The sequence below is a fragment of the Trematomus bernacchii genome, unplaced genomic scaffold (genome assembly GCF_902827165.1).
Source record: "Trematomus bernacchii unplaced genomic scaffold, fTreBer1.1, whole genome shotgun sequence".
NCBI classification, from domain to species: Eukaryota; Metazoa; Chordata; class Actinopteri; order Perciformes; family Nototheniidae; genus Trematomus; species Trematomus bernacchii.
The window spans coordinates 9,352,872-9,379,589 of record NW_022988097.1 but is presented as its reverse complement, the minus strand read 5'-3'; the positions used below and the strand labels follow the sequence as shown (position 1 = coordinate 9,379,589).

General features: G+C 40.2%; 1 protein-coding gene across 1 annotated transcript; it reads left to right on the top strand.

Moving 5' to 3' along the window:
• The first annotated feature begins 2 nt into the window (after window positions 1-2).
• Window positions 3-24,989, top strand: abcb7 (ATP-binding cassette, sub-family B (MDR/TAP), member 7). The gene is made up of 16 exons (XM_034121052.1): window positions 3-198; window positions 2,020-2,103; window positions 2,185-2,262; window positions 3,058-3,177; window positions 7,453-7,585; window positions 9,327-9,595; window positions 12,412-12,500; window positions 12,701-12,788; window positions 15,922-16,096; window positions 16,585-16,742; window positions 18,671-18,834; window positions 19,058-19,187; window positions 19,566-19,737; window positions 21,272-21,375; window positions 22,069-22,176; window positions 23,535-24,989. The coding sequence occupies exons 1-16, from the start codon at window positions 49-51 to the stop codon at window positions 23,751-23,753; spliced, it is 2,241 nt and encodes a 746-aa protein (XP_033976943.1). The 5' UTR covers window positions 3-48; the 3' UTR covers window positions 23,754-24,989.
• The last annotated feature ends 1,729 nt before the right edge of the window (window positions 24,990-26,718 follow it).

Below are 26,718 nucleotides of genomic sequence, written 5' to 3'. Positions count from 1 at the left end.
TGACGTATCCGGCGTGTTGACTGACCGCCTTCCTCCTTCGGCAGCAACATGGCGCCGATGTTGGTAACACTGAAATGCGGCTTTTACTTTCAAAGACAGCAGTTAGCGCTTCTCCTTCGACAGACAAGCTCATATCACATTTGGAATAAAAGTCACAGGGAAACGGTGACGGACCATAAACGCCAAAGCACATATCTGGTGAGTAAAGGGGGGTCAGGTGGCTGGAGAGGACACTGTTTTTGGTTGACAGTCACCACGCAAGGGCAGCGATGGAAAGTGTTTCTAACTTAGTTTAAAGGAAGTTAAAATAGATAATTTAGACAGTTTATTTACAAGAAATGTCGATGTCATTTACGATTGTATAGTCAACAAGATGCTAACAGCTAGCTAGCTGGCTAACTTACTTGTTACTATCTGTGTTAACATTAGCTTTAGTGAATGGTTAACGTTACAGTAAGGTATGCACTTTGTCCCTTACATTTAACCCAATACCAATTGTGTATCATAACTCCCACTATCTGCTTAAACATATCAACGTTTACCAAGCTAATGAGGCTGTCAGTGGACTCAGTCACGTGTTATAAGAGTCAGTACATGTTAGATAAGACTGTCTGTTTGTAGCTGATGTGATAACTGTGTCATCATATGTTAACAGTCTGTTATTAATTGTATCAGAACTTTAGTTTTCAGCAACCCAGCTGCCACTTTTTTTTGTGTAGAACTTGCTCAAACTAATGCAACATACCACCCCAGCCATATTTACTACCTGTAAGGTTTTCATGTTTAGTCTTTCTTGAAACTCAAAATGGTAATCTTTATAGTATTTTAAAAGGAGGTAGTTTTAGCAAGGCTGTTGAATTGTGTTGCATTGTTTCACTAGGTGTTTTCATCCATTTGTATATAGTGTCTTTATACTTTACATTGTACACTTATATTTAATAATTTTTTGTATTTCTTGCACACTCAATGTTAATAATATCCTACTTTTTAAATGTTGTTAGCTGTAAGTTGGCCCTTCATAGTGTATATCTTGACATATAGTCTTCAGATATGTATCTTTCACTGTCAATATGTATATATTTTACTTTTTAGTTCTGGTTTATTTTCTATTTTCAGATGTTTCTATTTTATGTTTATGTTTGTTTATTTTCTTCTCTTTTTAATTTTCACATTATGTGCAATGCCTTATTTACATGCTGCTGTGACGAAAACATTTACCAAATTGGGATAAATAAAGTCATTCTTATATTATCTTAATTTACACATTGCATGAGTTCTAGCTTGGTGACGAGTGAGAGTATTTTATCTAGATAATATAGGTTTCCTTAGAAGTTATCACGCTAGTCAGCTAGTCAGCTTATAGTTTACAAAAAGTAAACTCATTTACAATTAATGTATGAAATAATTTGTGTGAAATTGATATAAGTTAATAAATATGTAGAATGACCACATAACAAATTATGCTTTTCTGGGATAAGTTGTGTGTTTTTAACTTTTAATAGTATGACATATCGTCATAAATGAGAGGATTGATGAGGTGTCCCTCCAGGAGATCCATCCATCTTATATTGGTTCTTTTCTTTCGACCAATAAAGATATGTCTTTGTATGAATAAAGGTCTAACACAGGTTGAGTGTATGTTCAGTAAGCCAATTTTAAACCACCCACTTTAAATCTTGCATTATCCAACTCTCTGCCTCTGTAGGCGTGTTAGTTGTTTTCTTCCCTCTTAAATGGTGACTGTGTTTAAATTGAGTTACACAGGCTCAAAAACTATTTCTGAATATCACATCTTTATCATCTTTGACGGAAAGGCAAAGGCATCGATTAGTGTATGTCGTATCGGAATTGAATGTGTTTTTTTGTCTATATATTTTGTTTTATTAATAACCTCTTTGTGTTGCATTTGTTCTGGTGTTCCTTATTGTGTTTCAGAGAATTTAAACCCCCATACAAATGTATCAGCAGAAATTAGAAACATCAGTCAAATAAGACTCATGTGTTTCTCATATGTTTCAGCTGAGTTCCACCCCCCACCTACGGACAGCAACATGGAGTACAAACAGGGGGGCGAACAGTCGTCAGATTTTGGAGGCAGTAAAAGTAAGTGTGCGTTTGATTAATTACTGTGAATCATGTTTTTTATCCAAATCAAAAGCAGACTAACAACGCATGTTTTCACAGCATTTGCAGATAACCGACAAAAGATCATGTTGGCACGGAAGTGCAGGAGGAAAGCTAAATGCAGATCCCAAAAATGTGGTGAGTACATTACCTTCTTTGAGCATTCAAACTTTTGCGTTGCTATTCTTAATGACCAATGTTGTGTTTGCACATCAAACAAAAACACAAGTGAATTTAAAACAATACACATTTATAACAACTGTAATAAAGGTAGACTAAGAGGCTTTTATTATACATTAACTCGTCTCCACATGTGGTACAGGGACCTCAGTTGTGCCTTCAACTGTTAATGTTAATCCTCTCTTTGCAATGTCACCTACTGCTTCATTGCATTTGATTAAAGGCAGGTGTTGGGCACAATTTCTCTGTAATTTACTTGGAGGCTTTGCCATACAGCAGTGTGGTAACATGGTGCCACCATATTGAGTGGATTAGAGGAATTACTGCATATTTTTTGGCCTGCGTAGAGTCCCAGTGGCAGGTGTGTGGTGGAGCGTGTGTAAACAGCCATGTTGGCACCAGTGGGCTCTCAAAACTCAGCTGGAATGACAGCCCAGGTGTCTCCTGGGACTTGTAGTGTCAGGCTGGACCCCCAGGTCCACCTGGAGACACTGCTGTTGTTGCTGCTCCTAAAACTCCCAAGAGACACCCATTGACATTTGATGTTCCATGTGTCTGCCCAGAGAGCCATCTTGAGGTTATTATGATTGTCACGCTGGAAATCAAATGCAAGTTAGTTGCCAATATTGGGGATCAGTGTTGGGTAGAAAACTATTACTGTTACTAAAATACAATTGCTATCTCCCAGGACATACTGTAAGGGTAATTCAGGTATTCTGATCTAAGTGTTTTTTTGTTTTGTTTTGTCCACAGCTGAAGGAAGTGAATTCAGCCAAGATCCTGTCTGCAATGATGTCTTATGTGTGGCCAAAGAATAGACCGGACCTGCGGGCCCGTGTTGCCATCTCTCTCTGCCTGCTCGCTGGAGCCAAGGTAAGTTAACAGGCAGTTTCATGAGTATTAAAGGGGGATGATTACTATCCTACTTATTCTTTATCAAATCAAATCAAATCAAATCAAATCAGGTTTTATTTATATAGCACATTTAAAAGCGATTTTTGGTCGAGCCAAAGTGCTGTACATGTAATAAAAACACATTACTACAATCACAATAAACGACAATAAATTACAACAGATATATCTTAAAAATAAAGCGAATTTGATCTATTTGATCGGCGATGAGCAATGTTGTTATGAATCCCTTACAACTAATGATATTTCTATGTAAACGTCAGCCTCTTAACATTAAGGAAGAGGCTCAAGTTCTTTTTTACATTAAGTCACACTGAGTCTTACTTCTTCCTTCAGCTTTGTTTATTTCTCACACCATAACGTAAAGCCTATAGACTGAAGCAATATGGTTTTACAAGATATACTTTATCACAAGCTTTTCACAGGTCAGACTTCAATGTTCTCCTCTCTTTCTTAAAATACAGCAAACACATAAAAGTAAGACTCATTAATTTAATACTCTTTGGATTACATTGGTTAGGCCTTACAACAAAGCAGGCTGCTGCAAATGTCATAATTCAGAGGGTACATTACTTCACTCTCTATAGCCATATGGAACAGGTCTACATTTGTAAAGGACATCACTAGTAAGGGCTGTGAATTCTCTCCCCAATGTGCTGGGTGATCCATTATCTTTGACGAAATGATCCAAAATGCCATAATGGTTGATAGACAGACGTTATTGAGGTGTTGGGAAAAGCCAGTAGCTTTCTCCTGTCAGGAGCGGTTGGTAGAAACTGAAAAAAGGGCCTTATATGAAAAATATTTCTGTAAAAAGACTATAGAAAGATTATATCTTGAAATGGAAACATTTATATTTTCCTTATTTTCTCTTTATATCTAAAACTATTATAAGCATTATTAATTTATATTATATTAGTTATTGTTTTTCAATACTGTGCTGAATGTTTAAATTAGAAAAATGGCAAAAACTTTCATCAAGTCATAAAAAAAGTAGATACTTAATTAATGTTTGAAGTACATTGTTTGATTAAGACTATTTAAATAATAAAAGAGCTAAGGCAAGAAGAAAACCTCAAATACCGTACCTCAGATCATGTTCGGATCACAGATATAAAAGGATTATGAAAAAATAAGCGAGCAAAGACAATCACACCTTTCAAAAATAGACTGAAGCAGGCCTTCCTTTTCATAGTGGAACGGTACATTGCAATGAAAGAGAGAAGGGACAATTTCAAGGTGGTTGCTGACATCAGTTAAAAGTCAATTATTGAGTATAAGAGTTCCATCTTTTAAGCTCTTTTTAAGCGCATTTTTTTCTTGACGTTTCATCAAGAAAAGAATGCCTGCGTTCAACAAAGAATTCTTTATCGGCATAACACATTTCTCCATCACTGACTCGTTCTAAGAGAAGGCTGCAGCATCACTCTAGCTCAGGCAAACATCATGTCTGGATTTATTATTCGTCTGTCGTTGTAGTTTGCCATTGCTGCTCGACACAGGATTGATAGGAAAATAATGTTCATGTCATGACCTACAGTATTCATTGTTGAGGAAAACTAACCCTTGAGGGGGAAAAGCAAACAACGACAAAAAACACTTGCATTTTTTCTCCAGTTTATACAATGTTTCCAACATTTATCTTCTCATTGACAAATGATAGTAGATGGTACATTTGAGGTTTAACAAGTCACATCAGAAATACATTCAGTTATCTGGTCTTCCAGCATTTGCGTTAAAGTTTACTTCTATTTTCAGCACCTTTATCCTATTTCTAAGCATGACCTTTGAAACACTCAAATGCCCAAATGTCTATCGGTATCATATCTCATGTCAATAAATGTCAACGGACAATTTATTCAGGTAGGGGAGGATTTGTGATCACGGCTCATAAAAGGCATATTGTATTATTCTAGGAAATTCTATAAAAGACTAGCCAGTGTTTCTCTTAAGAAAAACCAGAAGGCTCGCACATATCATTTGTTTGTTGTGATTTCTGGTTTCTTAACTGCTGTACTCGTTGCTGAGTCCTTAAGGATGAACCATCACCCTTTATCATAGCTTCACAAACTGCTTACGTCAGCTTGTTTCTCTTAAAAAGGTTAAATTGCATTTAAAAGATGTTTCTGTCGAAGTGTAAGACTGTCACAAGTCAATGTGTAATACCATTTCAATACAGACTGTTGGCAAAACACAGCAAAGCATTGGTCTAATTTGTAATCAGAAATGTCTCCTTACTAACACAGGTTGTTACACGGTGTTCAGAACCCATTTATTACTAGATACAGTATGCTTTTAAAATAACTTTTAAATAATAAATTGCATGCACTGCAGCAATCAGTGCACAATGTATTTCCTCTTTCTTTGTTGATGGTCTCTAATTTACACCCTGGAAAACAATCACACATTCACAGCTACCTAAATAAGCATGTACTGCTGCCTCTCAGCATGTCTAATAAGTGTGTGTGCTAAGGGGGCAGAGAACACACACGTGCAATCCAATCTTCTCCTCCTATTTCCCTGCTTGGCTGGAGTTAGCCTCGATTTCTGCCGTTTGTCTGTTTGAACTGAAACCCCCAGCAGTGTGGAGACAATTTTTAAATCAACTGAATAATTATGTGGTTACAGTGCAGCACACCTCTGCACTCCGCAGTATCAGTGACATTTTCATTTCAAATTCTATTATATAGTAGCTCTTGTTTTCGTTGGCCTCAAATGAAGCCCTCTCTGTCTGTGTGCCGGTGTGTCATACTGAAAGCTTAGGCTAATTCTTCCGTAACCTGAAGCTTTTCTCCACTACTTGACACTATATATTTAATATGAGATGACATATCGCTAGGTACAGATCGACCTGCATTTGATTTAATCTCCTGTTGGTCGTTAATGGTTTAAAAGTGCACGGCACTCCGTATCATGTGTTAGTGCTGAAATTGAGGACATGTTTTGGCCCCATGATAATAGGCCCGGGCTATTTCTATGGCATGTTCTGTTGTCTTGGTAGCAAAGATATTGTTTTTCCTTGAGGGGGTCAAAGGACTTCTATGTCTGATTCCCATAATAACCCATTATAAGTGTATAAATGGAGACCCTGGGGATGTAGCTTTTGCAGTAATGGTGCATTGTTAGGTGTCCTTTTACATCCGCAGGGTCGACATTGGTTAGTTTTTGACACTATATTTATAGTTTTTATACTTATATATATGTTTTTATGTAATTGCTATAATGGCAAAAATGATAACGTGCAGAATAGGAACAAAAAAAGCCTTCCCTTGTGAAGAGGTTGACAGATTCAAAAGAAATAGGTTTCAAATGAAAATACTCTGCTGTGTGCTGCTGTGTTCTCTGGCTGTCCTAATGCGCAGCGGACCGCCTTCGCCTGAGTCACACAGCTGTCCCTGTGCTTTTAATTAGCCATAATAACCATTTCAATTCCATTAGCAGGAAGCGCCAGCTACCTCATCAGCACCAGCACAGCATGCTACACCCTGCATACAGCCATTCATATACATCCGTGAATGCACCTGGATGGATTTACTGCCTAGCAATAGTGGAAATCCGTCTTTCTACCCACGCCGGGTGCACAGAATGGCTGCAAACAATGATAATGTTCAATATTAATAATGTGCCAATTCTTTTCTCTAGAGATGAATCTATCAATTCATCTATAAAATGTCAGATAATAGGGTAAAATGTCTATCGCGGATTCTCAAAGTGCAAGTCTAAAACTCAAAGATATTCAGTTTAATATCAATAGATATAAAACAATAAAAGCAGAGAATTTCCAAATGTGAGATTTTCAGTTTTTTCTTCATGAAAAATTACTTAAATTACTATTTGATTTTCAAAATCTTATCTTATACATACAAACAATGAATAGACCACTGCAGCATTATCAGTTTCTGTTGTTTTTTATTCAAAGGTATGTGGGTATAAAATTATCCTTTTAAAAAAAAAAAAAAAAAAAACTTTATTATTATTCTATAAACTACTGACAACATTTCTCTTTGTTGGAATTCAACAGACCTTGGAATGGAATGGCTGCCATACATATAGAGTTTGAGATTTAAGAACACATTTGAGTGTCTTAATTTTATCCAAAGCTGTACATGCATACAGAGGACTAGAGATAGAAAAATATTGAGCATATGTCTGTGTAATGGGCTATTTGAAACTACTTCCCCTCTCTTTATTCTCCTCCTCTCTGAATGTTCCCTCCCTCCCTCTCTGCTTCCCCAGATGACCAATGTGACCGTGCCCTTCATGTTTAAGTATGCAGTGGACGAGCTTAACCAGATGTCGGGACACGCGCTGAACCTGAATGACGCGCCAAGCACTGTGGCTACCATGGCAACGGCCATGCTGATTGGCTGTGAGTCCCAGGCTTGTATTTCACTGGCAGGTGCCGCACTCATCAGAGGGGACTGTGGGACTGCCTATTATCTGCAGGCTGACCTTTCCCAAAACATTCATATCAATGCCGATCCGCGGCCCCCGCCTCTCCCTCAGATTATTTACATTATGTGCTCCGTTCTGCGCCTGAGTTCACTTCTGTCATCCACGCGGCCCTCTTGTGAGCGCTGACGACTGTGCACTATGATATCTGCGTGCTCCCAAGGCAAACAGAGCTCAATGCATTTCTAAAGCAGTGGGGTTGAAATTGCTAATGTCATTTTTTAAAGTGGTTGGATATTTGTTTGTGTTTTGCAAAGGACAAGGCTGTTTCTTTTACTTCATCCCTTCAGAGCACTATTCTTTTGTCTCTGTCCACTAGGCACCTCTGAATACAAGACGGGTCAGGGGTGAAATGTAGCGTGAATGTGTCTTGGAGTATACGTTTTCTCTGAGCTCCTGATGCATACAAAAAACAAAAAAAAACAAATATTGTGAACCTGACACCCGCTGAAATTCACACTGGCCTTGAGTGAGATCAGCTTGGATGCAATGTACACTCCGCCCTGTAGCCACTTATTTTAATGAGCCCACTTAGGTGTTGCACACTAATGCTGCCTGTCGAATAATTGGAGCACATGAACAGGACTCCAGACAGGATGAATTAAGATGACGAGGAAGAATGAAGGGGATGCTCTTAAAGAAAATGATTTTTTGGTCCCCCTTTGCAACACTCAGGTCCCGGCACTTGGAGCCTACTGCGACGGTTGTAATTCGACTGAAAAGGTTGCACAGTGCTCATCCTGCCTTGTCAGATGCGGACACGTTCATTAGATGAGCATTCCTATTTAACGCCACATTACGGCCCCATGAAGAACGGCAGACAGAGCGATTATTACCCTGACTTTGGTCTTAGCAGACACGTCGTGTGTTCACACAAGTCGGTGCGATCGCCACAGGAAGGCCTCGTGCCGTTCAAACACAGACCATTAATTTGGGACAGTCATGCTAGCCATCTGCTTGTGTAACAGTTTGTGAGAAGTGTAAGGGATTAGAATAAGTGACTTTCTTGGAATTAGATTGGTGTTTTTATTGGACTGAAATGCTAACATGACGGCTCTGCTTTTTGCTGTACCTCAGGTAGCTTCCTTAAATTAATCCTAAAATAGGCAACACTGAAAAAGCTTGCTTGCATCCACGCTCATCATACAGATCCGCCAGACACAAGTCTAGACAGTGGTGAGCCTGTTCATGGACTCAACTCAGAGTCACATCTTTCTGTGACACTCTTATTAAAACCTCCACCCCCTCTTCTCGTATTCTACACACACACACACACACACACACACACACACACACACACACACTTGTGTACACTCACATCCTCCCCCCTCCCTCTCGGTGTGCAGTGTGCTGGCCTGCCACGGTAGTGAGGCTTCAGACAGCATCCTGCTCTGTAATTACAGAGGCTGCTGCTATAGCCCTGCAGTGCTTTACAGACCTGCCCTGCCACCTCATACAAGCTTTCCCTTTAGAGCATTTGACAAGCCTTTACCCTCGCTAGCCTCAACTGTCTCAATACTGTATTACATCTTACAAGACAGGAAAGTCAGGGGTCATATTCTTGTTTTGCTGCCTCCTATCACTTTAGAGCTACATAACAGTCCTTGGTGCTTTTCACAGCAGGTGTGCTAAACTCTCCGTCTCCTCTACTATCCCAGATGGCACATCACGGGCTGGTGCAGCCTTCTTCAACGAGTTGAGGAACACTGTGTTCGGCAAGGTGGCCCAGAACTCCATCCGACGCATCGCCAAAAATGTCTTCCTCCACCTGCACAATCTGGACCTGGGTTTCCATCTCAGCCGCCAGACAGGAGCGCTGTCCAAGGCCATCGACCGCGGCACACGGGGCATCTCATTTGTCCTCAGTGCCATCGTCTTCAATCTAGGACCAACAGTCTTTGAGATGGGCCTCGTCAGCGCCATTTTGGTGAGTCTCACGGTGACATCTACACACACAGATACCAATAACTGTTATTATAAGCAGGGGTGCACATAACTGGTACGCAGGTACGCATGCGCGGCAACAATCTGAAATGCGTAACGTCACTTGTGTCACAACGCGCCTTTGCGTACCTGATAGGTCATCAAAACAAAACACATATTTCGCCTACACATGTTTCTTGTCAATACTCAGTGGAGTAAATTATTAGACATGTCCAAAAAAAACAAAGACATTAAGCAGCCACTTTGCCGTTTCGCTCCCTGCTAAAATCTTCAGACTTTCTATGACTGATTGAACTGGGTGCTGGCCGTGCCGCGCAGGACATAACCGACGGACCTGTGAAGCTTCACAGGAGGCAGAGGCTTAGATCACTGGACGACAGAGTTGGTCGCCGTGTGCACAGACGGAGCTGCTGTTAACGTCGGTGTGTACAACAGAATTGTACCAAAACTACGTCAACTGGCTGCGGTGGGAGACTCCCCTGTGCACATTCTGTGCCCCGCGCACACACTGGAGAACTGCGCAAAATCAGCTGATCACAACGTTCACGCTCTGTGGTCAAGCTGCTGCAGTTTTATTTACAACAAAGTGGAGTAAAACACACAGCTGCAAACTTACTCAGGCTGTTAATGGAAGAGTTTGAAATCAGACAGAGGTGGAAGAAGTGTTACTCAAGTAAAATTAGAAAAGTATTATCATCAAAATCTAGTTAAAGTAGCGACAGTAAAAGTAGTCATTTTGCAGATTGGTCCATTTCATAATAATGTATATGATATGTTTTATAATTATTGATCATTAAAGTGTTTAAAAATTAGTTTGAATGACTTTGTATACTGCAGGGTAGCTTGTGGATTTACTCCAGGTGGAACTAAAGTCTGATTTAACACTTGATTATATTTTCACATCATTCATCCACATCTGTAAAGTAACTAAAGGTATTAAATAAATGTAGTGGAAGAAAAGTACATGATTTACCTCTGAACTGTAGTGGAGTAGAAGTACAAAGAATCCGGCAGTGGCTCAGTCAGTAGGGGCTTGGACTGGGAGCCGTAGGGTCGCTGGTTCAAGTCCCCGACCAGACCTAAATATGGAGTGTGGACTTCTACTTGGAGAGGTCCCAGTTCACCTCCTGCCCTGCCGTGGTGCCCTTGAGCAAGGCACCGGACACCCCCCTTCCCCCCCACTCCCATTGCTCCCCGGGCGCTGTACAATAGCTGCCCACTGCTCCTAGTACTAGACTCCTTGTACTAGGATGGGTTAAAAGCAGAGGCCAAATTTCACTGTGTGTGCTGTGTGCTCTGCATGTGTGACCATTAAAGAGGGTTTCATCCCTCCCTATATTATTATATTATTATATTAAGTAGCATAAAATAGAAATACTCAAGTAAACTACAAGTATCTTAAATTGTACCTAAGTACAGTACTTGAATAAGTGTACTTTGTTACTTCCCACCTCTGAAATCAGATATGACTTCAAGTCATGTGATAATTTCTTAGTATTTGATCCTTCAACTTGGCCTCAGGAAATGCAAGGACTTCACAGTTTTGGCAACAAGTTTTGGAGAAAGCAAATTGGAGGCTTACAAAGAGACAGGGAGGTGCATCTTCATCATCTTCATCATCTAGCATGCAAGAAGTGTAAATAGAGGACAGTGAAGGAGACACTGAGGAGGACAGTGAGGAAGACTGCACTTATTAACACCACGCTTCATGTGGGGTGAGTACCAAACGCTGTCTCCTGGTACTCATCTGAGTAACTCACTCAAAAAGTTATGTGCACCCCTGATTATAAGCCTCATCATTATTACCTCAGCCAAGAAGGTGAACATTTGGTCTCTGTTTGTCCGTCAGCAGGATTACAGAAAAAAAAGTTTCCCCAACAAGGTTTGTTGTTGTGTGGCATTCATGTGGTGTCGGAATATTCAGAAAAATGTATGCTCAACTTCACCTGAACAACCTTTAAATTGGAACAACATCTAAGAAATGTATATCAAAGTGTTGTTTGAACGCTCTAAGCAATACAATCCAACACCTTCTCTGTAGCCTTCATGTTGTTTCCACATGACGACTATAAGCTCATGAACACACGAGGTCTGAAGCACGACTTACAATATGAATGCACCATTGGCCTTGGCTCTCCAGTTGCTACTCTAGGCTAGGCAAGGCAAGGCAAGGCAGAGATGTAGTAGGCCTCAAGATACATTGCCTACTATGCTGTTTTTTAATATCTTGTTGCTGTTACTGTTTCATCCCTTAATGCACCAGACCTTCCATCACCTTGACACTCTTCACGGCAGATTGTCCGGAAATTAATTTGCGTAATATTGTCTCGTTTACATTCTAAATGGAATATGAATCCCCATGAACTTTTGGTGGCAACACAGAGCCCATTAGCGTCAATGATGAATGCCAAAGCTTTGTAGCAGCTTAATGTCCTCCTGTGGAGTATGCCCTGAACCAGATGCCCCCCTCCTTGGCCACCACTGAAAGAACGGCTCGTCTATAGCTCTGTGGTATTATTCCACTCTGGACTATAATGTCGGCTTCCCTGTAATGAGGGCAGACTCCATTGCCCAAATAGCTAAAGCATTAGCACGATTAGTTCTTGTAGTTTCCCCTCCATTTGTAACACTCAATTTCATAGTGGATGGTCAAAAACAGTACGTTCTCAAAATGCCTTGTGACGCCAACGTCGGTGTCCGGAGGTCTGATGTGGCCCCGTGACTTTTTATCATAAAGCTTTTGAGTCACAGCATGTAAAGGATGATTTGTTTTGTGTGTGTGCTTTTTCTCTTCTGCAGTATTGGAAGTGTGGTGGACACTTTGCAGCAGTGTCCTTGGGTACCTTATCAGCATACAGCCTCTACACCATTCTCTTCACTCAGTGGAGGTAACAAAGCAGATGTTTTTTATTATCCGATGTCTGTATGTCTATATTTTCTTATTGCTGGTGTCTGTTATTGCTCAAGAAAGTTTCACTTTATATTTTTGTGTGTTTTTGTGCTGACTGTAACAATATTCACTCCTAGGCTGAAATTTGTGCTTAAGAAAAAACGCCTACGTAAATGTTGCTCATGTCTCTGCACACAGGACTCGTTTCCGGATAGAAATGAACAAAGCCGACAATGAAGCCGGCAACGCAGCTATTGACTCTCTCCTTAACTATGAGACTGTTAAGGTGAGATCCGACCCCCCGCTCAACCACACATATACACACAAACACCTAGCCTATCATACGGTCTACTACCAGCTCACACTCATCCCCACCCCCCTCCCTTCATCCATCCTTCCCTTTTATCTCCTCTATTCTACTCATTCTTCTGTTCATTTAATCCAGGGACATTGACGTGAACTAACATTTACTCCATAATAGCGTTTCACTGGAATGACGGCCAATGTCAGAATATTCTTTTTAATCAAGAAATAGCTCTCTCTAACTCTCAGTCTCCCATTCTCCCACAAAATCTCCTGATCATAAAAGTCTGTGTTAAAAGTCAGTTTCATTTAGTCTGTCAGTCCCTAGAATCAAGTAAGAAGTGCAAACCTAGAACCTGTTTTTTAAGATTTAAAATGTTCATTTACTGTTATATGATTCTTGTCATGATCAATAGACAACCAGATTGAGTATAAATATTCTCCTTCATATTGTCTGGACAAGATGAATTTCATAGTTGGTAAAATTATTGCATATGTAAATTCCTAACCTTATTTACATTGTCCACCTTTTAGAACTGAGGTGCAGATCATAGCCAATGGAGCAAGCCAACAAATAAGAAAAACCAAAAAATATATATCATCTTTCTCAGATCAAAAACATTTGAATTAAGTTTCAACATTGCATGACCAGGGTTTGTCACTAAGCAATGAAAAGCAAAGTATGTGCATATACAAATGAGACAATGGTTTGTATGAAGAGAAAAATAAAGAACAATGGAAAACACAAACAAACAATAATAACGACTAAAGTAATCCCCTACATTCACTGCCAGTGAGCCTCATACGCACGTGTATTCACCAGAAATGTTGTTAAATGAATACATATGTTCATTTAATACATATGCATATACATACATGTAACATAAACACATACTGTATACATACACACCTACATATGCTGCAGATAAGCTGTACCAATAGCAGATGGGTTTACCGAGTGTGGAAGGCATTTAAAAAAGGTCCCCTGGCTTCCCTAATCATCATCTTTGTATAACTGTAGTGCAATGAAATTGTCATGTAGAGAGACTATGGTTGGCAGTTATTATGCCAAAAGTGATGACACTGCATTTACTTTACTTCAGTTTCTTTCACATAGATGTACATTGAACATTTTGGTAATTAGTTACAAAGTAAAAATTGGCACTATGAACTAAATATATATACTTTTTAACATCGATATTGAAGGGATGATTATCATAAAAGTCATTATATCATTACCTCGGGCTGCACATAATGGTCTTTATTATATGTATGTATTATATACCAATTATCTTCTTGATTAACTTTGATCACAAGTACTTAAAGCGCAAAATGGTTCCTTTTTAAATCTCTTGTTTTGCCCGACCTACAGTCCAAAAACCTTATTATATTCAGTTGACAAAAAAAGAAGAAGAGAGAAACGCTGCAAATCACCACAATAGAGGATAAAACTAGAGAATATTTGGCATATTGGATGAAAAATGTCTATTATCACAATTGTTTGTTTATTGTCTGTATATCTCCTAATCAAGTAGAACTTCACCTTTTTAGCGATTCTGTTCCTTTGTCTGTGCTGTTGTTATCTGTCCTGCTCCTCATTTCTTGAAGTGTTAAAATATCCACTGCATTTGTAAATGTCACTCGAGTTGCTACAAATAATGAGACATTTATCACCGGACAGTCAGAAATATTTTCCTGGTTTAGTCAATGACCCGTGTCTCTGTTATAGTTTTGACGGGAAGTGTCTGCTGCCACAGGCTTTGTTTTGAATAGAAATGTCTGCTGAGAGCCAGGTTAGTTTATTGGTGAGTGTTCCCTCCGATATCTGACTGATGAGAAGTGGTGTGGTTGTAAACATTGTGTTATACTTTTCTCAGTATCTCGGTTATCCTGGATCCTCATCTTTCTAGGTAACATCATTGTGCACAGGACGCATACAAACACGTATTACCATCCGGTTCTGGGTGCTTTGTTGGGCTATACTAAATATATTTTTTGTACCCATGTTATTTTCTTTGCTGTATTATTTTTGCGTCCTGTTTTTTCTTAGCGTTTTGTTCTGTGTTATTTTGTGTCATCTGTGCCAATGCGGCCGGATTTAGCATCACTCTGAGCTGTGAGTGTGCATATGTAATTAGATCTCCGCCCACTCAGAAATCCGTTCCACTTTCACAAAGGGCTGGATGAGAACCTGAACGCGGTGCCTTGCACTGCTTCGGTTTGTCCTCCTTGTGCTACTTTCTCTCTCTTTCTTTCTCTCTCTCTCTCTCTCTCCTTGCATTTCCCTATATGCAAATCAGTGGCAAGTCGGTATCAGCACAGCACCACTGCCGTTAGCTAGAGAAGCAAATCGCCCACTTAACCAGAGCAGAGGAACAATAGTGCAAACTAAACAAACAGCAATATTAGGTAATTGGCAGCAGAGTTGAGGAGGGTCGTTCTTATGATCATGGCGTCGTTTTATGCGCTGAAAATAAGAGGTGTTTGTTCTGGCTGATTCATAGGGCTTTTATTTTACTTTAAATGATGGCTGTATGTCTTAGTGAAAATGAGTGCTGCTTGTGTGGTGCAACACTGAAGAGCTGTGTGTGCTTTGTTGTTGTCTGTGTGAGCTGCAACAGATGTAAATACAGAGGCTGACGATGCCAATGATGAATACTCTGCAGCGATTCTTGTTTAACTTGCAAGCGATGTTCCCTTACAATTATAATTGCCTAATATTTTCCAAACTGTTATTTGGCCATAATCACTATCTTCTGCCAAAGCTGCTTTGCTAAGCAGGCTCTGGATTCTGTTTTACCGCCCTCTACATTCTCTGTGGGGATGAGACGAAGATGCAGAGAGATGAAAAATAGTTTTAGAGGCCGACTGAGACCCAGACTACGCCCAGAGCGGTCACAGAGAACAAATGCAGCCTTGAGGCAGGCTGCGCTTAAGTGTCTATCTGCCCGACACTGCTCTACATGCTTCCTTAAACTTTAACCTTAACCATATTTTGTGTCTCTCCCTCTCTCCCTCTCCCAACTTTCCTTTCTTGTGTGAATCCTTTTTGCCGTCTCCTTGCCCTGTGCCCCCTTCTCCCCTCCCTCTCTGCATGTTTCTCAACTCGGCTGCAGTACTTCAACAACGAGAAATATGAAGCTGAAAAGTACGACTCGTACCTGAAGATCTACGAGTCATCCTCTTTAAAAACCACTTACACACTCGCCATGCTCAACTTTGGCCAGAGTATCATCTTTAGCGTCGGCCTCACCACCATCATGGTGCTGGCCAGCAAGGGCATTGCATCAGGTGAGTGTCTCTCTGTCTCTGTGTGTGTGTATAAACCATGAACAACATGTGTAGTGTAAGCAAAGGCATAAATTCATCACCTGGCCTGAATTTACTTCTTCATGCCCATGTTCTGAGTCCATAGCACGATTAGAAAAAGACCATTCTGCATTTGGAAATAAGAAAGCTTGAAAAAAATGTATAAGTAAATCATGTGGTTGGACGAAATACGGCAAGTAAAAACCTGACTGAACTGGATAATAGAAACTAAATGAGAACAAAGCACAGCAAGCATGAAAAAGTGGCATGAACAGGAAATATAACAGCCTTGATGCAGAAAATGAAATCACAGCGGGTGGAGATGGATTCCGACTGTAGCATGCTTCTGCTGCTTTCACAACTTGAAAGAGGAAATGTTTTGTTGTTTAGATTGTGTCTCCCAAGATACATGCATCATACAGTAGAGAATGATGTGCACATCTGTAAGTTGCTGTGTGGCTGTGGTGTAGGTTCGATGACAGTGGGAGACCTGGTGATGGTGAACGGGCTGCTCTTCCAGCTCTCCCTCCCCCTCAACTTCCTGGGCACGGTGTACAGAGAGACCAGGCAGGCCCTGATCGACATGAACACTCTCTTCACCCTGCTCAGCATCGACACCAAGATCAAGGTAACTTGTCGGTATGACATGCACTCATTGTAGCAGTAAATTACAAAAAAAAAATGTTTTTTTTACATTTTGCCTGAGTCTACCAAGAGGGACCAGTAGACTTGGAGACAATAAAAGGTTCATACGGAGTTACATTTAAAATGTGAAAACTCGATTTTACTGAGATCTTTTTCTCCAGTAGCAGCACATCATGGTGGTAAAAAAAGAAAAGTGGAGAAAGATTTGAACACAGGACTTATTTTGCCGCATGTGCTGACAGATAGGTTTTAGTCAAACATATTAATTACATGCTTGATGTGACTCAGGTGCTTCCTCATCTGCTGCTCGTACAGCTCGACAGTTGGGAAGTTATTGCCGCAGGATTGTTTTTTGGGTATTTTTTCAGATGATGAACTAGTTAGGGTTAACCCTTTTTCGGTTTTCAAACCCTTGTTTGTCTCAATCATTGATTTCAGGGATGTTATTGAAATAACTGAACACTTAAGTAAGCTTGTTTTATTTCTGTAGATAGTTCCATAGGGATCTATGATCTGAGCAAAAATAATCCCTGACTAGAAAATGCTGTAAATATATATATATGAGAGTGGTGGTGGTGGTGTTGTTGTTGTTGTGTAGTGCATCTGCTGATCAGTGATAAGGCTGTAGGGTTGTGGTATGTTTATGTATCAGCTGTTTTTTGTTACAGCTTACTCTGGTTCCGTTTGGCCTGTTTCATTACATTTTGTTAACTAAACATGGACTCGTGCCATTAAGTTTGTGCTCTTCAGCATCCCCTTGCAATTGTTCTATTGGCCTGTAGGGCTGATAACCAAGTTGTAATTGCTTGTTTTATAACGTAGTATCCTATATGCCAAGGTAAAACAACAAATCCATAAAAATGTTTTAGAAGCTGAAACCAACAAATTTGGCATTTTATTTCTTGAATGATTATCAAAAATAATGCTGATCAATCCAGTGTTAGTGCCAAACACATGTAATGCCATTTATATGGTGTTGCTGTCACTATTTAACCATTATCAACATTTACAAAAAGACAGCCATATATTCAAGACAATATTCTGTTCATTAACTTAAAATATGCCAAAAACTGACATGTTAATCAATGTCATCATACCTATCAGTTGTTGTTGTTGTTGTTGTTTTTTACACAACAGCCCATCTTGCATCAGAAGAGCACATTTAAGTGCAAATGTGCGGCTGCTGCCTCTAACAATATGAATGCCATTTCTGTCTCCAGCCTGTAATTACTGTATAGTAGGAGAAATGAATCTGTCCAGTTCCTTTTCACCCATCAGTAATACTCCTCTCCATTGTGATTCCCTGTGGAATGGCACTGCCCAGCAGGCCATTACTGTCTGAATGCTTTTTCCCCCCGTGGAACACATTGGCTTATTATGTAGATGTAAAATCATTTAAAACACCCCCTTACTTGAAACTGCTCCACAAAATAAAAAATAAATCCTTTTGGCTTTTTTCCCATGTTGGGGGTGTGTGAAATTATCATTTGTTTATACTAATGGACTATGAGTTATTTGTATTAATTGTCTGAGGTCGATAGTGGGTGATTATGTTGTTGTTAGATAGTGAAGAAGCAGAGCAGGCTTTTACTCTCAGAGCGAGGACAGCGCTGCATTCACTGCTGACCTTGGCTGCATCTCAGCGCTATGGCTCGGCTCAGTATGTACCGAACGTTTTCAGTCACCATGAAGGGCGGCGTCTGAAGATTCAGTAGAAACGACCTCTGGAATTTGCTGTGAATGTGTGTGCTTTATGCAGTCCATGTTGGCTATGTGCTCCAGCGTTATACTTCTTTACAAGGTGTTGGAGTAACGTTGCATCATGCCGGGCCTCGTCTGCCAGGGGCTGTTCTGTTTCCGTCTCCTCTCTCTCAGTTTCGTCTCTCTCAACCCTCTGATGCTTTTCTCTAGGAGAAGGATCTCGCCCCGCTTTTAAGCATCACACCGCAGGAGGCCACCATTCGCTTCGAAGATGTCTACTTCGAATACCTGGAGGGCCAGAAAGTCTTAAACGGAGTGTCCTTCGAAGTGCCTGCTGGGAAGAAAGTGGCTATCGTTGGTGGCAGCGGGTCAGGGTAGGTCACTGTTAAACCTTTAGCCAGTTGTGTCATTGGATTTGTGTTATTCCATTAGATTAGATGTTCTTTTTTGTCCCCAAAGGGAACGTCACTGTGCCATACTCACAGATGTGATTTGTGCAGACAGTGTTATCATCAGATATCATCAGCACACTGTGGGGGGGGGGGGGCAGCTCACAGACAGAATGATGCTGACTATTTGTTCCACGTCTGTTTGCAGGAAGAGCACCATTGTGCGGCTGTTGTTCCGCTTCTTTGAGCCCCAGCAGGGGAACATCTACATCGGGGGGCAGAATATCCGAGACGTCGGCCTTGACAGCCTGAGGAGGTCTTTGGGGGTCGTACCTCAGGTCAGAGACACTCCAACACAATGAAATCAACAAAAACAAACAAATACAAGTCTTATTTTTTTTCAAACAATGTTGGTGTAAATGTAATATGTTAAGATATTATTGCTAATTCTATACAACAAGGGGGCAGCATAGAACAAAGTAACGTTGACGGTACACAACAGCATCAGAAATAAACTGAATTTAGTTTTTTACTGCAGTGAGCTCAGAGGCAGATCTGAACAGATGGTACATAAACAGTATTTTTGTCATTTGCCTTGGTTCTCTTTCTCCCTCTTACCCTTGTTTTTGTATATTCAGTCCTCTGTTTCTGCCTCTGCTGCAATACATTTTTTCTCTGAAGCCTCATATTTTGTTCTCTAACCGTGTTGTTGTCAGGATGCTGTTCTGTTCCACAACACCATCTTCTACAACCTGCAGTATGGCAACATCAACGCCACACCAGAGGAGGTCTACCAAGTTGCGCGACTAGCAGGCATCCATGACGCCATCCTCAGGATGCCCCATGGCTACGAAACCCAAGTGGGAGAGCGGGGTCTCAAGCTGTCAGGTCTGCTGCACCATCATGACTCCTGTTTAAATATGGTCCCTTCTGTAGAAGCCAGGAAAAGAGCTGTGTGTTTGTCCCTGCATGGAGACATTATTTTAAATATAAAGGCAACTGATTATTTTTTTCCTACTTATTAATTGTGTTATTTATCTTTAAGTCTATAGAACAATTTCTTTTTTTAAAAACACTAATCAGAGAAAAGCAGCAAATCCTCACATTTGGGAAGATTTGTTTGTTTTATAATGGACTCTTTTTTTTAATCAAAATTGTTGCAAATGAATCAACTATCAATTTCAGCTCAAATATAAGATAACTCGATAGATGATAGGGATATGAGGTTTGATTTTAGGTTGAGTGTTATCACAAAATGGTTTGAATATTTTGTTTCTCTTGTCGTAATGCGAGCTCTACAGTACTATCTGACCATATCTTACTGTTTTTTTGGCTGTTGTAGCTGAAATACTAACTGCATTACATATTATTGAGTCTTAAATGTTTGGATGTTTGATTGTGTTAGTTTTGTACAGCTCAACATTTAAAACAAATGGTAATTTATATACATTTACTGGAAGAAATAAGGCAAATTAGAGGAGCATAAACCTTTCACACACATTCTTATTCACTGCCATTCGCTGGCAAGAATATACAAGAATGCAGTTGCCATCTTGTTTGCTCTGATATAAATAAATGAGACTGAGAGACTGCAAAATAGTGTGAGCAATATTTCAAATGGCACAGCTCTAGATTCATATTAAACTATTGCAGTTGAATTTACTTGTAAGACTTTGATTATGATCCGTTGTTTTGTAAAACAAGGTGTTAATTAAACCTTCAATTTGACCTTATTTATGACATTCATTAGCTGAGCAATTGTTATTTTGTTGTCCTCTTCTGTGTAGTGTGAGAACTTGTTTAATGGCACGTTGCCTTATTTGATCTGCAGGGATAGCACACGACTGTGTAGTATTTGGCTCCTAGCATCACTCTGCAACTCATTTAGCCCACGTTAACACACACAGTGTGTGAGCACTTTCACTCAACATTCAAGATGCAATTACTGGCAGCACAGATTTCTTTATGTGGAGTGACTGAGTGAGTGAGAGAACGGACAAAATAAAGACATGACTAACTTCTCATTAATTTTAACTGCTGCGGTACGTGACAGCTGCCAATGAGTTTGTCTCAGGAAAAAGAGAGAGGTGGGTGGGGGGGGGCAGTCTGGGCTGTGAGGCTCCTAACTTCCTTCAGTGCTGTTCTCCACTGCCAGCAATATTTATAACTGCTGAACGCCGCTTGCTGTCAAGAGGCCTCACACAGCTCATATGTAATAAAGGCCGAGTCAGACACAGTGGGAGAAATCTTTGCGTCCTGCTGACTTTTCTTCACAATTAAATGAAATTCGCTTTTACCAGCCCTCTGTTTGAGGTAATTATCTGATGAGAGGGGCCAGAGAGAGACCTGCTGTATCCTCACACATCTCATCTATTGGCTGTAGCCTGGTTTGCTCCTATTTATGACGGTGCTTCTGTTTCAGGAGGGGAGAAGCAACGTGTCGCCATTGCCCGTGCGATACTGAAGAATCCCCCCATCCTGCTGTATGACGAGGCAACATCGTCCCTCGACTCTATTACAGAAGAGGTGAGCCTGCCAGTGCATCATCACAAACGCACTGACACACACACACATGGATACCTCACATACCTCAAATGCCCGTTGGCTGCTGCACGTACAGGTTGACTCCTCACAGTGGCTGCATGCACGTTTGGCAGAACAAACATCCTTTTCAGTCACTCCTGTAGGTACTAGGCTCACTCCTGCATCACATACCTGCTGTGACACACACACCCCTCCCCCCTCTACACACGCACACTCACCACCCCCATGTTCTCCCCTGCCACCTGCCACTGTTTTCTCCTGCTTAATCTCCAGCTCAGCTTAAACCCCACAGTCTTTGTAAATGTTACATTTAATGAGAAAGTTCAGCATGCCCTCTCTGAACTTCTGGAAAGAAAACAGGGCATACGACGTGGTTTTTAATTGAGATTTTCAGTTTCTTCTTATCACGACGGCCTTTTAAAATTATCATATGTAAACATTGGATAAAAAAGCATATGAAGGTGGATGTTGCTCAGCAACATTCTGTTGATTTTTACTTTCTTTTTCAATCTTTTGGAGTACATTTCATATATATCCTGTCGTTCGTGCCCTTCTTTTCCTCATTATGTTTGCAAGTCACCCTTATTGCATATCTGTGGAACAATTTTCTTTTGGATTAGAGGACACGTCTGTACATTTTAACAACGTGATTTATTTGTATTTTTTTGCTTCCAGAACATCTTGACTTCGATGAAGGGGATGGTGAAGGACAGGACATCAGTGTTTATCGCCCACAGGCTCTCCACAATAGTAGACGCAGACGAGATTATAGTGCTCAATGAGGTAAGAACTCTTCCACTTAATTTTTATTTGATCTCATACTTTCCTTCATTAACATTTCCTATTGTAATGTCAGGGTTTATAAAAAGCAAATAATATGATGGTTCAGAGTTTCTGAATAAAAACATGCGCTTGGTTAATTGCCCGTCCAATTAGACTGGTTTGCATTGAAGGGAAGGAAGATGACCTGCACTCTGCGTGACCTTCAGCACTGGATCTGCCAGCAACACCAGTTCAGCAAGCAGCCTCTGTTTTTGACACTCATTTAATTTGAGTTACCTTTCTACCATGTACGTGATGAAGACATGCTTTGTTTAGCTTTTCTCATTAACTTCCACAACAACAGGAGCCTGTTGGTAGAAGTGAATGTATTATTTTCTCCATAAGGGCTCATTAAAGCAGTCAGACTCAACTGGCTGTTTTGGTCAGATGGCGTGTCTTGTTTGTCTCGGTGACTAATAATGTATGGGCCAGCTTCCCAGACACTGATGAGGCCTCGTCCAGGACTAAACATTATTTTATTGGAGAGTGCCATTCAAATGGTTTGACTAAAACATGTTTTGTTCAGGCTGAAGGTGCCTTGGAGATGAAGAGCATGTTTTAAAATCTTTTGTTGCATTATTGTCACTGTATTATGCATCAGAGCAATATCCAGGCAATACAAAAAAAAGCAGCTTTACTCAGCGGGTTGGGCTTGAGACACAGAGGGATGTCAGTTATTATCTGAAAAGTAAGAGTTAATATGAAATGTAACACAGATGAAGTGACATTTTCCACGAGTGCTAGAGTCAGATAGGATAAAATGAGAAAAGATTTCTTTGAACTGCAGCGAGTGAGCATGTGTGGGTCCATGTTTCCAGAGTCAGATGGCAGGGATCAGAGGGTCGTGGCGAGGAGGCATGTTTGCTTGTGATGTCGCCATGCCGTTTGCTGGTGTCACCAGCAGAGGACTGCCTGGGGTGCTCATTAAAATAACGAGCGGAAGCAGTCACGTGCTCATCTTGGGTGCACTAAAGATGATGCCAACACCTCTGCATGCTCATGGGAGGTGGGGGAAGGGGGTGCCTTCATTTGTGTTTGACTGTGTGGGAGGGATGTGTGTTTGTTGCGTGCCGATGAGCCTGTGTCTGTGAGTCGTGTTTTTGCGAGAGGAATTGCAACAGTTGTTGGGGAGGCGGCAGGGATTCTAGGGGGGAGCTGACTCTCCGCTGAGAGTGTGGTCAGTGTTGTGTGGTCATGACGAGATGCTAACTATAGGACTCTGTGTTCATGGTCTCTTCATTTTCACTTCATGTGTGCTGCACAACTTGCATTGGCAGGTTTAGGTTTCATGTTTGTTTTTTCCGTTCTTTCTCCGCCAGGGTAAAGTGGCAGAGCGAGGCAACCACCAAGCCCTCCTCAACATCCCCGGCAGCTTGTACTCAGTACTGTGGAACACACAGAACAGCAAAATCCTCAACAAGGACAAGAGCTCGTCCGAGCCCCCGGCTGAACGCCTGTCCCAGAAGGAGGAGGAGAGGAAAAAACTGCAGGAGGAGATCGTCAACAGTGTTAAGGGCTGTGGGAACTGCTCCTGTTGAGAGAGGCTGCCCTCCTCGTCTCTACATCCCTCGCAGATGGCCTACACTGGAATCCCTGCCTGGGCTGTGGAGCATTTGGGAGGGAGCAGAGTAGGGGTACATCCCCAATACCCACTCAAGCCAAGCCCCCACCCATGTGACAATCCCTCCTCCTCCTCCTCGTATGAATAAAGGGCTCTGCTCGCCAAAGTGAAGGAGGAGCAGCAGAACAGGGAGCAAGTGTGTTTAGCACTGGCTGGTGTCCAGAGATAGAGCTTCAATGCCAGTTGTCTCAGCTGAAGCCAAGCATAAGAGACCTTGTATATCACAAACGTGTGCGTAAGACATCTGTTAGTCAACATGGTTGCCCCCTCTCCTCCTATTTTTGACATCAGGTTTATTGACATTTTCCATTGCACTGGAAACAGATGAGAGTACACGTAATGACTTGCATATGCCTTGATATTGACACAACATTTGTATTGATTACAGTTTTAGATGTATTTTTTTTATATTAAGGATCTGCATGTAATACAGGTTATTTGGGGTTTAAAAAAACTGACCGAAGGATTGTTTTACAATATGTGTTGGTTTGTAATAGGTATTTCTATTGGATTCGGTCATAACACACATTATCCAATATGTTTTTGAATGCATGTTCACAAAATATTAAATTAGGCAGATAATCAGGTCTTCTTGATTCGACTAACAACATTATGTTGATGTTTGGAACATGCAAAATTGCTCCAGTGTGAAATTACACTGTCACATTCATGTAAGTATAACACAAAGAATGACAAGAAGTAACTATAATAAATCATGAACAATTTTCACCACAATTGGAGACACATTAAGAGGAAACAACTTGAAAGGTTCCTCTGGGAACAGTTCCCTGTCATAAAATATAGACTTGTATGACGGGCCTCTTGTAATGACGCGTAATTCAAAGAGTTTTAACTGCTGAGACAGCTTTTTGGATTGTATCACTAGAATAAGGAGACTTCTTTCTGAAGGTTACATGTAAATCTTAATATTTAAAAACTGAAGGTAAAAGTATGTCCTCATTTTCTGAGGGCGGGTTTGGCAGTGATACACACATTTTGTTTGGAACCTTGGCATCTTATATCTCTGAATGAAAGGATTATTATACTAAACACACAATGTGAAACCTGTTTCATAGCATTCTGGACTATGTTGACTTTGTGTGTACACTGCAGAAAGGATAAAGATAATAAATGTTGACTTTTGTCTAAATAACGAGGTCTCCATTTTGTTGTCATGATGAATATATAGCACAAGATGTACATCTATTTATTTGTCTGGTATGTGTTTTTGAGATTGGGTTGGGACCCCTCTAAGAGATTATAACTAGAGGAGTCACAATATTATTAATGAGAAAGAATTAAATAAAAATGTCTGCTACACAAAGATCTAATTTTTCCTTTTTACTTGTGTAAGGAATAATTTGGTTATGGATTAAACAAACAAGTTAATAAAGGTGTGGTGGGATTAATAAAGGATTTCTGACCCTGATTCAGGACTGCAAACATTTTCAAAGAAACTATCTTTGGAATTTGACACTTTAAGACATCCTAATTTCAACGAACAAATATACATTTAAGTTGCTGAATAGATTGCTGTGAGCAGATGGATGACCACAGTTATATTTGTTGGTAATGTAATAATGTGTATAGGTTGCCTCTGAGAAAATCCATATGAGAACTGTCAAATTATTTTGGCATTTCCCTTGAATTAAAAACGCTTGTACAGTAAGTATCTTGTGAATAACAGACTATGTGATGGAAATGAGAAACATGAGCAATAGAAATCAAGTTCATATCTTCGATAAATGATTGTAAAAATAGGTGAGGTACAGTATACAATTCACAGCATAACTAATTATCCCCCATTATTTCCTTATCCGTTTTATTTATTCATATTTTATCTTACGATATTATTTTTTTTAGTAGCCATATAATTTCTTCAAATACAAATGATGAACAACAAAACAAATGTTTTTATCAAATCATTATTTGCTTGAATTGTGTAAAGTTCATAGCAGCCATGTTAAAGTCCTCCTTCAAGCACGTTTTAAAGGATTTTGAAAATAGGCTACTCTGCTATAATTAATCTAAAACATTTGAACATGTGTTTCTGGTATAAAAGGCGGGAAGACTGTCTATGCCCCGCCCACAATGCGTTTAAGTTAGTTTCTCTTCAATAAAAAACATTGGAGAAATCGAGCCAAACATGTTTAACATATATTGTGCAGCAAAACCTGGGACTAGCAGAAGAATCAGAAAGGTAAGTGAAGTTATAATCTATTATTTGTTTGTGTTGTTTGTTAGCTTTTGAGCTTTTGAGCTTGTTACTGTAGCTTGTATATGGCAGTAGCGGACAGTGTTCCTGTTCTTCAAACATAATAACATCTTGCGGGATTGTATGGCTTATAGAGGAAGCTCCAGGATCTGGTTTTCTACTCGACCTTTGATAATGCTAACATTTTGTCTCTATACTGACAAGTAGGGGTTTCAGGGTTGTTGTTTGTTTGTGTTGTGTTGAAACTGTATCCCGGTTGGTGTTTGTGTATTATTCATTGTTTGGCTATGATGACATTCTTGACTTACTAAATGTAGTTTGACAGGGATAACTTTCAATGTCAGATTTCAGGGAAGTCTGGAGTAATGTGAAAACACCTTTCTAGTGACAGCTCTTCACGATACACACCAGTATAATCCACTTCAGACATTTTAGGGGTCATAAACATTAGAAGAAAAATGTTTCGGTGTAGGGGAATTTGAACTTCGACTAGGAGTTATGGATGCTTTCTTTTAAAGGGGTCACAAGACTACGGTTGGGAAAAACTTTATGGGGAAATGTATGCAATATTGGACTGAGAGTATGTTTACATATACACCATATATGTACATTTTATTGCAAATGTATACAGTATTAAAAAAAATACATATACCATACATCAATTTAT